At 34.5% G+C, this 12,881-nt stretch overlaps 2 protein-coding genes across 9 annotated transcripts; one reads left to right on the forward strand and one right to left on the reverse strand.

The window, feature by feature from the left end:
- Positions 1-1,029: 1,029 nt before the first annotated feature.
- On the forward strand, positions 1,030-9,087 carry LOC130948484 (mediator of RNA polymerase II transcription subunit 15a-like). Of its 4 annotated transcripts, none has more exons than XM_057877230.1 (13): positions 1,030-1,165; positions 1,316-1,346; positions 1,795-1,919; positions 2,135-2,243; positions 2,889-3,012; positions 3,296-4,501; positions 4,621-4,691; positions 5,188-5,262; positions 5,719-7,080; positions 7,202-7,546; positions 8,002-8,190; positions 8,291-8,379; positions 8,852-9,087. In XM_057877230.1, exons 3-13 carry the CDS (start codon positions 1,810-1,812, stop codon positions 9,057-9,059), a joined length of 3,888 nt encoding a protein of 1,295 aa, XP_057733213.1. In that variant the 5' UTR covers positions 1,030-1,165; positions 1,316-1,346; positions 1,795-1,809; the 3' UTR covers positions 9,060-9,087. The 4 variants fall into 4 exon arrangements, with proteins under 4 accessions (XP_057733213.1, XP_057733215.1, XP_057733214.1 ...); XM_057877232.1 differs by having other exon boundaries at positions 1,328-1,346; XM_057877231.1 differs by having other exon boundaries at positions 1,331-1,346.
- On the reverse strand, positions 9,000-11,348 carry LOC130948486 (uncharacterized). Of its 5 annotated transcripts, none has more exons than XR_009073075.1 (3): positions 10,626-11,348; positions 9,775-9,880; positions 9,028-9,116 (listed from the first exon to the last, which is right to left on the reverse strand). XR_009073075.1 is itself a non-coding variant. In XM_057877234.1 (2 exons), exon 1 carries the CDS (start codon positions 11,261-11,263, stop codon positions 10,589-10,591), a length of 675 nt encoding a protein of 224 aa, XP_057733217.1. In that variant the 5' UTR covers positions 11,264-11,348; the 3' UTR covers positions 9,000-9,116; positions 10,582-10,588. The 5 variants fall into 5 exon arrangements, 1 of the variants encoding a protein (XP_057733217.1); XR_009073074.1 differs by having other exon boundaries at positions 9,775-9,883; XR_009073072.1 differs by having other exon boundaries at positions 10,582-11,348.
- Between the last annotated feature and the right edge of the window lie 1,533 nt (positions 11,349-12,881).

Below are 12,881 nucleotides of genomic sequence, written 5' to 3' on the forward strand. Positions count from 1 at the left end.
CTTATAAAATTATTTTAATCTAATTGTACATTAAAATTAATTTTTATTTCATAAAAAAAATACGAAAATGGTATAAAAATTATTTTTTAGTTTAATAACAACTATTCTTGTATAATTAACTTTTTTTATAACAGTGAAACTATATATTTTTTAAATATTGTTTTTTATTCCGTTTTTATAAAAAAATAAAAATAAATAACTTTTTTTATTTTTTTAAATAATTAATATGTAAAAATATATATTTAAATTAATTAAATAATAATAAATTTTTAAAAAGACTGATAAAAATTAAATTTTAAAGAATAAGTAGTATTTTTGTTTTTATAATACCAAAGAGTTCAATTAATTTGTTTTTGGTGGACTAAGAGTTTAATTAATTTAATATGACAGGTTTGTTTTTCCATTATTGAGCATGATGAATTATCGCGTCATTCTTGTCATGTATTTTGAGGTGGCATTGTTGTTTTCCACCTGATTATTATCACTCTGAATATCAAAATATAAAAAATATCAAAATGTAAATTATACATCACATTATCTAAAACATCGTGATTATAACCTTCAAGGATCGGAAGAGCTAAACCGTAAGATTCGATTAAGAGTGATCATATATAATTAGGATCAAAACATGAAACCCAAATAAGCATCAGATTGGTTTTTTGCTTACATTATAATATTTTTAAATTTATCAAGATATTTTAGATTTAGACATGAAATATTAAAAAATATTTTTATATAGAATTTAATTTTAATACAATATTGACAAAAAATAATTTTATATATACGTTTAATTATGTATTATTAAATCTACAATTTTTTAAATAAATATAAAAAGATTATATTATTTGAAATTTAAATTATAATTTATTGACTAATTTAAAAGATAGTTAATTCTATGTAATTAGATATACGTATAAAATTTTGATACGCATCAAATTAAATTCTTTTAATTTTTTTCCTTTTCTAAATTCCAAAATTTTAAAAACACGGAACTGTAGTTTGCTATAAAAACCGAGAGCGCTTCGAATTCAACATCGGAAACAAATAACAGAAACTCCGAATTCAGAGGTCGAAACGCTTCTCCGACTGCCGCCCACGGCCTCCGGTAGACTCTGTTCTCCGCCGTGGCCTCCTCCTTAATCGCCGCTCTCAATTCTCATTCATGGTATGTCTCTTATCTACTTTTTCCTTTTTCCTCTCTCTCTCTCTCCGTGTGATTATTTTTCTTTCATTAATTGTTTCTTCACGTTGGATTGATTTGAATCCTGAATGAGTGAGTTTTCTTTGTGGTTTTTAATAATTTGATTGATGGAAGCGATGGATACAGCAGCTGACTTGTGAATTCTGTAAGTATAGAATCTTTTCAATGCTGATTTTATTTTAATGGAAAAAAAAATTCTGTAGCTGTTGAAATTGATTATGGTGTATGATAGGTTAAGACCTAGAGTGATTATACCATACCAGGTTTTCTGGCATTGTTTGAGGAAGGGTTTCAGGCATTGTTTGAGGAAAAGTAGTCAAACCTGCTTGTTCTTTGTTATGACTTATTTCCCATTATACCCATCATTTTGAAATTTTGTATACTGAGTTATTAATGCATTAAGTGTTGGATGAGCAGCAAGTTTGTTGTGGCATGTCATTTGTTGGACACCTCGTATTTCTACTCCTATACGCAATTTATGTAATTGAATTTCAGAAATAGCTAAACTACTTCTTCACTGTACTGATGATAGTTTCTTTGCACTTTTTTCCTTCATAACCCGATTTATTTATGTTCATTTGTTGGTGTTTCAGTCAATTTAAACTTTGATGGATGCAAACAATTGGAGACCTAATCAAGGCAATGAACCAACGATGGATGCAATTGATTGGAGATCTCAACTTACGCTTGAATCACGCCAAAGGATTGTCAACAAAATGTAATCATCAGTCTCAAATATTTATATCTAGATGTTATTTGTGAAGTCTGTGAAGTCTCTTAATTCTCTTTATCCATGTGAATGTTGTCAATGCTGATATGTTCTTACTTAGTTTTATTTGATGTTCCTAATATCTATTTTGCTCGGTTATCTTATTAGTTTGTCTTCCCCCCACCCCCCCCCCCCCCCCCTTTTCTTCCCTCCTCCATTTGTAGAATGGAAACGTTAAAAAAACATCTTCCTGTCCCTGGTGGTCCATTAGTTGAAGTTCAGAACATTGCTCAAAGGTTCGAAGAGAAAATTTATACTGCAGCAACAAGCCAGGTACAATCATTACTATGCAAACATATATGATATGAAAGTTTTTATTACAGCTCAATCTTAGGACCTAGATGCTATCTTTTGCATTTTTATATGTAAGGGTACCTTGTAAGTTCTTCTGAAAGTTGTAAGATTGCAATCATTTTGATAATCACTTATTTGTATTGTTGAATTCGTATATAATGTTTAAATACATTAGTTGAAAGTTGGTTTTAAGATATTATGGCTGGTTCAAAATTTGTATTATCTTTTGTGGTGTCATTAATTATATATGCATGAGAGGTTGAAGTGGTTGCATGTTTTGTTCTTGTTTGTATGAATTTAGTATCATGCTCTTTTTGCTTTCAACTCGATACTCTACTTGTCGGGAAAAAATAGCATATCAAAAAAAGTTTACGTTAAATTTCTAAATGGGGTATGATTGTTTATATTACTTGTTATCTAAATATATAACAAATCTGAAATAATTAGTCTCTGCTCATGCTGAAAATCTTAATAATAGTAGCTTATGATTACAAGTTGTTGTTTTAAAAGCTTGCCAAGAATCTGCCTTATCTTCTTTCTTTGTACTCTTCTTTCTTGTAATGAATAAATTACTTTTTCTATAAAAATTGATAGTTTAATGGCAAGACTATTCTCACTTTTCAGACAGATTATCTACGGAAAATATCTACGAAGATGCTCACAATTGAGACTAAAACCCAAAACACAATTGCTGCTAACAATATGCCATCAAATCAAGCTGGTCCTAGCAATAGCCCTTCAGATCAAGGTTAGTAATATAATAGCCATGGTTTGATGATAGTATTTTTATGAGGTGCTACTGTGTATCTATCAGATGTCTTAATAAATATTGGCATCCTATTAGTTTGGTAACTAATTAACTATTCCATAATTCCAATATCTGAGTTCTTGTTTGTCAGCTTAGGCTGTTAGGACTTTAGAATATATCCACGCATTGTTAAAATATTAATACTCAGTTATTCACATAATATTGTGATCTACAGTTCCTTTTTTCCCTCCTTCGCATTGATGCAAACACTTTTCTTTAACAGGACTAGTTATGCAGCAACATTCTATTAATTTGCCCAATCAGCCGCAGCAGCGACAACAGATTCTATCTCAAAACATTCAAAGCAGCAATGCTTCATCTCAACCTAACCTTCCACCTGTATCTAGTTTGGCCCAGACGAGCAGCCAAAATATTGGCCAGAATTCCAACATACAGAATATGACTGGGCAGAATACAGTGGGAAGCACAATTGGCCAGAATTCCAATGTTCTGGATATGTTTTCTGGATCTCAGAGACAGATGACAGGAAGGCAGCAGGTTGTTCCTCAACAACAACAGCAACAGCCACAGAATGCGCAGCAGTATCTTTATCAGCAGCAGTTCATGAAGCCGAAGTTTCAGCTGCAATCTCAGATGCATCCACAACAGCAGCAAAACCTACTGCAAACAAATCAGATTCAACCTTCCTTGATGCAATCATCTCCTCTGTCTAGCCTTCCCCAGAATCAACAATCACATAATGTTCAGCAGTCATCTCAGTCCATGATTCAGCAAACTTCCCAAGTTATGAGGCATCAACAACAACAGAATTCTATTATTCATCAACAGCAAACACCTTTGACTCAACCGCTAATGATGCCTTTGCAGCAGCAACAGCAGCTGCATCAACTTATGGGATCACAGTCAAATGTAACAAACATGCAACATCCTCAGATGCTTGGGCCACAGAACAATGTTGGTGATATACAGCAACAACAGAGGTTGCTTTCACAACAGAACAATCTTACAAATTTGCAACAGCTGCAACAACAGCAACCGTTATTGAATCAGCAAAGTAACCTAGCAAATATGAATCAGCAGCAACTAGGAAATACTGTCCCTGGGTTACGGCAGCAACGGTTGATTGGACCTGAATCTGGCAACCCAGGCATGCAAACCAGGCAACACTCTGCACACATGCTGCAACAAACAAAGGTTCCATTGCAGCAGCATTCACAACAAAATGGACTGTTACCATCTCAAGCTCAGCAACCAAGGCCACAGGCAGCACAGCAGCAATTGATGCCTCAGATTAACTCTCAGCCATCACAGTCTCATCTGCAGTTGGGTTCACAGCAGCAGCCAGATCCCTTGCAGCGAGATATGCAACAAGGACTTCAACCATCAGGGTCCCTAATTGAACAGCAAAATGTTCTTGATCACCAGAAACAGATTTATCAATCTCAGAGAGCTTTTCCAGAAACATCAAGTATGTGCTGTGCTGTACCTGCATCTATGCATTTCTTTATTTGTTTTTCGAAAAAAGGAAGAAGACAAATATCATGTACTTCTCTGCACTTCCTGAGCTTTGTATTCTCTGGATTGTAGGTTCTCTGGATTCTCCGGTGCAGACTGTTCAGCCAAGTGGGGGTGATTGGCAAGAAGAAGTGTACCAAAAGGTACTACGTCATTTTTTGTGTCATGTACATTTTCTTAATGAAGTTTGGTTTTTCAACTAAATTAGTTTCGCAATCCATAAGGGTAAATAAACAAGCAAAGTTATTTACAGCTGTTTTCACAAGAATCTTACTTTGTAGTAAGAGCATGAATGCTTCATTACTCTTATAAGAAAAGTCACGACATTTTTTTACACTCGTATATATGAAATCTTTTTATCCGTTCTGTGAAATCTTTAAAGGAATATCCCTATGTTAGATTTGAATAGATTCGCAGCAGCACAGCAACTGTGGAAACTGCTGATGTTTGACAACAAAAAATTTCAGTTTTCTGTCTTGACTGAATTTCTTTCAGCTAGCCTTTTATCCTCTATTAGTTGCTGCCTATAAGAAAGTTCCTTTTTAAGATTCATTTCAGTGCTATATTGAATTAATGATATTGCTTCCTGTTATTCTCAAGGCTAAATTTTTATTTGATTCTGCTCATTACTTCATATAGATCAAAACCATGAAAGAGAGCTACTTGCCAGAGCTGCGTGAAATATATCAGAGGGTTGTTGTTAAATATCAGCAGGTACGTTTTTAAAACTTCTTTTTAACTTGCCAATTTTCACTGATGCTAATTGCTGTTAAGCAGCCTTTTCCATTGCATCTAATTGGAGAAAACAGTGGAACCATGCTAAGCAGTAAATAATATCTAGCCTTAACCCCATTCTGAAAGAGAGCACTTTATTGCTTGTTTGTTTGATGATAATATATGGGTGATTCTAGCATTTAATATCTTGGAAACCAAAATGCATTCAATATTTTATTTTTTACATAAATGGAGAATATTAAACAATGTAAATGTAAGTTGTTAAAATATTTACCAAACATTGAAATGGTTTCGTTCATTAAAAAATATTGTAAATGGAGGGTGTTAATGCTTCTTAAATCATAAGCTTTGACCTGAGCACTCATGAGTAGATCCCATGTTTATTAATAAATGTGCTTGTGTTTATTGACTCCTGTATTTGCTCTTATGTATCAGCATGAATCTCTTCACCAACAAGCAAGGCCAGAACAAGCTGATAAGTTTGGGCAATTCAAAGTTAGCTTGAACAGGATGATGGATTTCCTACAGATACCCAAGAACAAAATTCAACCTGCTCTCAAGGAAAAAGTGGGAGCATATGAGAAGATGATCATAGGTTTCATACATAATTATAGGCCTAGGAAAGGTATGTCGTCAACACAACTTGGGCAGCTTCCTCCTCCACATACACACCCTATGTCACAGCCACAATCCCAAGTTACTCAAGTGCAGTCTCATGAAAATCAAATAAATTCTCAGTTACACCAATCAAATTTGCCAGGTTCTGTGGCTACAATGCCACAGAATAATATTACAAGCTTGCAGCATAATTCAAATTCTGGTTTGTCAGCCGGACAGCAGAACATGATGAATTCAATGCAACCTGGTTCCAATATGGATCCTGGACAAGGGAATTCTACAAACTCCCTTCAACAGGTTCCAGTGAGCTCCCTTCAACAGAACCCTGTTAGTACTCCCCAGCAGACTAACTTGAATTCCATGTCACTGCAAGGTGGCATGAATGTCGTCCAACAAAATTTGAATATCCTTCAGGTTGGTTCCAATATGCTTCAACACCAGCAACTGAAACATCAGCAGGATCAGAAAATGCTGCAAAATCAGCAATTCAAGCAATATCAGCATCGTCAAATGATGCAGAGGCAGCAGAGCCTTCAGCAACAACAGCAGCAGCATCAACTTCACCAGCCTGGAAAGCAACAATTGTCTGCAATGCAGACACATCAAATGGCGCAGCTTCCCCAGATGAACGATATAAATGATATCAAATTCAGACAAGGAATGGGTGCTAAGCCAGGGGTACTTCAGCAACATCTTACCCCGGGCCAACACTCAACTTATTCCCATCAGCAGTTGAAACAAGGGGCTCCATTTTCAGCTTGGTCACCCCAATTCTTCCAGGTTGCATCTCCTCAGATTCCACAAAACTCATCTCCCCAGGTTGAGCAGCAAAACCATGCTGCTGCATCTCTAACAAAAGTTGGAACTCCTCTTCAATCTTCTAACTCTCCTTTTGTGGGCCCCACTCCTTCACCTCCCTTGGCTCCATCTCCTATGCCAGCAGATTCTGAGAAGCAAGTTTCTGGTGTTTCATCAGTATCAAATGCTGCAAGTGTCGGACAACAACAGGCAGGGGCCGTAGGAGCACTGACTCAGTCCCTTGCCATTGGGACTCCTGGGATATCGGCCTCTCCTTTATTGGCAGAGTTCAGTGGTCTAGATGGTGCTCAAGGTAATGCTGCAGCTCCTTCTGGGAAGTCGACTGTTACAGAGCAGCCTATTGAACGCCTAACTAGATTGGTTAGTATCACGAGTTGATCATATTCTAGCTTCATCCGTGGTTATGTCCATGGCTTTTTAACCGGCTGACAAATAAATTACAGAGCTGAATAGTTTGATTTTGCTACTTTTATGATTGCAGGTGAAATCGATGTCATCTAAAGCATTAAGTGCTGCTGTTAGTGATATTGCTTCCATTGTCAGCATGAATGATAGAATAGCAGGATCAGCTCCAGGCAATGGATCAAGATCTTCTGTTGGTGAGGACTTGGTTTCCATGACTAATTTTCATCTTCAGGGTAGAAATCTTCTTACCCAAGATGGTCCCAATGGAACTAAGAAAATGAAGCGTGACACCAGTGCCAAACCCTTGAATATTGTATCATCTGATGGTGGCTTGAATGATAGTACCAAGCATTTAAGTGATTCCGAGGCTTCTGATATGGATTCAACTGCAACATCTAGTGCCAAGAGGCCAAAGATTGAGGTATTAATTGCTAATTCTGTTTTTGATCGTTAGATTTTATATCAACATTGATATCTTCTATTGATGCTTTTTTGTTAGTTGGCTGGAACTAACTTATAAATCAGCTTGTATGCTTAAATTATTATTGCATTGAAACGTTATCTACTTTACTACTGCACCCTTTTTATTGAATGTTTGTGTACTTCATTACACAACTAAAAGTTCAAGTTTTTTCCTTTTTTTTCCCGCCTTAATGCCGAGTTGTTGATTTGAAGAGTTTAGAAAACATGTTCTCTGTTAGACATTGGACAAAACAACTTGGAATTTATTCAAAAAAGCATATTTCAAAATGTACTACTGATTTCTACATAGCATTATTAACCAAGCACATCTGATCATACAAATTTAGAAAAAAAATGGGAGGGAGGGGATTGGTCTTTGATTTCTGATGCGGAACTTTGTGACCTATATGCCAGGTTAATCATGCCCTTATGGAGGAAATAAGGGAGATCAATAACCAACTTGTTGACACAGTCGTAAACTTGACCAATGAAGACATTAATTCAACTGTAGCAGCAGAAGCTGCAGAAGGCACCTTGGTTAAGTGTTCTTACACTGCCATGGCTCTGAGTGCAAGCTTAAAATCCCAATATGCTTCAGCACAGGTGGTTGGCTATGAAGCCTTCCAATTGCAGCAACTTTTCAAACAGTTCCACCGTATCTTTTTGCTTTTGTTAACCTTATTCACTTTTCATTACCATGCAGTCACCAGTTCAACCCCTGCGCTTGTTTGTTCCAGCTAATTATCCTAGTGTTCCTCCTATTTTCCTAGACAAGTTTCCAGGTGAATGCAGGTGAGATAACCGGCACATTCCACTTTGCTACATTTCTTCCTTATTCCGAACGAAAGGATAAATTTAGTGTTCACATCTTGCAAAACTTTCATTATGAGTACAACTCCAATTTTAGTTATATTGCACATGAAATGCTGATTAATTTTTTTTTAAGACAGTAGTATACTTAATATTATTCAATACCTATATACTATTACTGATATATAAGTTGGCTTCTCAATTCTGTGGTTAGTTACTCTTATGCATGCCATTAAGCCATGATTTTCTGCATTGCATAGTTATGGAGATTTTTCGCAGAATCTAGTGTGTTATGGTTTAGACATCTGTTGAAGTTATTTAATTGCTAATGGTTCCTCCTTAGTGTTATCCTATATTTGCTAGCAAATATGCTTTTCGTAATGTGTTAACTCGAAATGCTTGTGTACTGAGCTGTCTTTTTTAATACAATTTGATGTTGCTTTTATTTTGACAGTAAGGATGATGATGATCTTTCGGCAAAGACAAAATCTAGGTTTAGCTTATGTTTACGTTTAACGCAACCTATGTCCCTTAGGGAGATAGCAAGGACTTGGGGTGACTGTGCTCGCGCTGTTATTTCCGAACAGGCACAAAAGGCTGGTGTAGGAGGAACCTTCAGCTCAAACTATGGGGGTTGGGAGGATTGCTTGACCTTTGATTGATCTTCATTGTTCTTTTGGCTTCCAAGAGCTGCCAAACATTCTGTTCTTCTGAGTGACCTGCTTTTGGATGATGTACAAATGCCTTTCTTTATTAGGTAAATGCCATGAGGTTAGTTAATTCAAATGCTTCATGGCATTTTTTATATAGTACTAAAAAAAATGATTTAATTTTGGGTATACAAATGGGGATAAAGTGTAATTTCTGCTTGATGCGGAAGTCACACTTCATCTTATAATGATAAGGTGATAAGAATTAGTTGTCTGTGATAATCATGCAAAGTTGTTTTTGGAGGAACAATATAGTTTTAGTGCTGAATTTATCAAGCTCCTCAAGCGGGATAAAGACTAGGGTTTTTAATAGTTTATACAAGGTTACAAACTTATACCCAATTGTTGTTAATAACATTGCATGTTACATAGAAAATCCATTTTCTTTTTCTGTTTTTGGAGGTATATCTATGCGCTTTTTACTCCTGTTTTTTTTTTTTTCCTGAATATTGTCATAATTCATTTATATAAATTTAGTGCATGTACCAAGATAATTCAATGGTTTATATCTTAATATAAAAGTCTATACAAACAGCTCTTATTGTTAGACTAATAATCACTGTTCAATCCGAAATACAATTTAATTGTTACTTGAAGTATATTTAAATTATATATGATGCATTTAAATAAATTCCAATATCTTAGAAATCCCTAATCTAAAACTCACCAATCACCCCCAATTTGAGTAAATAATTAGGCATCATGTTGTCACATGTCTAGGGCCTTCCTTTGCATGTTTCAAGGTTCAGACAATAATGATGTTGCCATGGCCTCTTCTAGATAAAGGAATTAAGATCAATCATTTGAAATTTGGGGAGAAAGTAAGGGTCAATAGTTAAATGTCATCAAATGCCAAGATACTAAGTAAGTATCAATCATCAAAATATACATAACTACTCTGTTAATTTATATTGTCAACCATAAGATAATACAATGCATATACCAAAGTCCATCATATTCAATAGCCCAAAAGTTTGGACTTCAAACCCTAAACTATTACATCTATCTCAATCATTCTCTCCCGGAAAATAAGCTAATCTAATGCAAACTTTCCCCTATCAAAGCTTTAAAAAAATTATAAAAAAACAAGAGGAAAAGAAAAGGGGAAATTAAAGTTGAAACATAGAAAAGCAAGAAAGTGAAAAACACTCTCATGACTGAAACAGACAGGTGCTAAAGTTACCTATCCGCGTGACACACCACTAAAATGAATAATAATAAAAGATCAACAAATCTCTTTAAAAGAAAAAAAAAAAGAAAAAAGAAAACCACATTCAAATCTCTATGGTGGAAGAACACAAAAAACTCATCTCTCACCAATAAATTTAGAAATATAGGGATAAACTTTTGATTTACCTCTAAAGAAAAAGTATTTAATTTACGCACTTTCAAAGTAAAAAATTTTACACAGATATTAATTGATCTGTGTGTAAAATTATTTTACGCTGACAATGCATTAAAATTTAAATCGTACCGAAAATTCAGTTAGGCTTTAGATCTTGGAACATACTATCCCACCTGAAATCTTGAACCGCAGAAGACCAATATCCGTCGTCGTCGCCGGCGTCCATCTTCTCTTCCTTCTGGAAATGGTAAACCATGGGACTACTATAGAATCCATCAGGTAATGCAGGAACCACCATTGTTGATGATGTTATAGGGCTTCCATTTGTAAGCAACAGCCTCTCTTGGTGGTGATGATGATGATGATGATAATTGTTTTGATTCTTGGTGTTGTTCCTCTTCAACACCGCGCTCTTCCACTTCGCCGTGGTTCCATACGAAGAACAAGGCCTTGGTATTGGAACCACGGCGAGCGTGGAATCCTCGCAACCAATAATTGTTTTCAAGTAACTTGACAAGCACCTTCTTGTTTTCTTGAATGCATGCATGATCCTTGAAACATGGAGTATCGTAGGGTAATTATTGGTTTTGTACTTCTTCGTGGTTGCCGCCGTGGCGGCCTTGTTCCGATGAACGAGCTTGAGGATCTCCAGCCTGTGCTTGGCTATGGAGATCCCCATGCTCTGGAGGAACTCGTGGTTGAAGTACTTGATGTCTTCTTCTTCAAGCTCGTTGTGTGAAAAGAGTAGTCCGTATTCATATACTAGGGAAGGATCAAGGCCTGCTTTTGAAAGCCATGAGAACCAATCCATGCTTGGTTTTTTTCTTGAATGATGAGTTAGTTAAAGTAATTCAAGGTTTTTTTGTGTCAATGTTTTGTGTGTTCTATATGTTATGAGCTTCCACTTCAAGAGTGGTGTATATATATATATATATATATATATATATATGTTCCTTGGACTTTTTGATGGTTTAGTTTGATTTTTTGTATGGTGGCCACTCACATGATATACATCTTTATAAAACAAAGTTAGATTTTTTGGAAACTCATGTGTAGTCGAATTCACGTGAAGTTAATACCTGAGAGCTGTTAGATGATTTGACTAAATTTTCATCTAACGGCTCTCAAGTGTCAACTTCATATGAAGTCGATTGTACCTGATTTTTCACCTAATTTAATAGGTAGTTCATTAGTAGTAAGTATTAGGGGTTTAAATTTTGGCATCTCGTCTTGTACATGTAGTAATTTATTAGCTAGCAATAAACCCTTAAATATAGTTCCGATCCGTCCAGATTAGTTATTGACTTATTGGGTTGGAGAATACTACGAAAAACAAAAAAAAATATATCTTTAAAAAATAATAATCGAGAATTGTTAGATGATTTGTTTGTTTAACTAAAATGGAGCAAACCCTTAACTAAAATGCAGCAACCTATTGGCTAACGATAAACTCTTAAGAGCTCAGTATCGCGATAGATTAGTCCTTGACCTGTCGGGTTGAAGGATATCATGAGAAACAAAAATAAATTAAAAAGTTAATTTGGATTAATTTAATAGTTAATTTACTAATTTATTTAAATAAATATTAAAAATTTGAATCATGTCATATACATCTTAAATAGAACTTATACTATATGTTTAACTAAATTATCATTTTTATATGAAGATATATATTTATACGAGTACTTTTATTTGTATTTATTTTAATTTTATTATATTATCTCTTTGATATTTTTTCCATTATTCTTCCATAGCATTAGTGTTATTATTTATTAATGTGTTGAATCTTGAGAGGGACTAAAGAAAAAAGTAAGAAGTGTGTGGGGGTATGTAAGCCATGTTTGATGTTCCCTCCAAAGTAGTCCAAAGTATGATGTAGCTTTGAAGTGCGAGTAAGACCTAAGATTTTAATGTGGATATGTAATGCCTACAATCACGGATAAGGGAAAGTGTCATCTGTGGTCACCACCTACTTCTTTTTTTTAATTCGGTGCAAATATGGTTGAGACTAGTCTAACAAACACAAAGGGCAGTTAAGATTATATATAAAAATATTTTATATATATATATATATACTCTAAAAATTAATTATTATATATTTTTATATATTTATTTTATATTTTTTAACTATATTTATATTCTAATATATATTTTATATAAATAACTAATTTTTATGTACATGTAATATAATTATTATTTATATCTTTTGCAATTAGAGTTAGTATCAAACTCCAATTGGGTATGATTAGAAATAATTGTTCCTTATTATAACAATGTGTATGGCAACCCATTCTAAGTACAAAATTGAGAAAATGACTTGCGGACTTTTGATTAAACAAAAAGCAAGGCCTTCCATTCCTATAGTTGTCAAATGATGAATTCCACATGATGGATTATCTTTTAAAAGTCTAAGCATCACAGTCCATAAA

The sequence above is a fragment of the Arachis stenosperma genome, chromosome 9 (assembly GCF_014773155.1).
Source record: "Arachis stenosperma cultivar V10309 chromosome 9, arast.V10309.gnm1.PFL2, whole genome shotgun sequence".
NCBI classification, from domain to species: domain Eukaryota; kingdom Viridiplantae; phylum Streptophyta; class Magnoliopsida; order Fabales; family Fabaceae; genus Arachis; species Arachis stenosperma.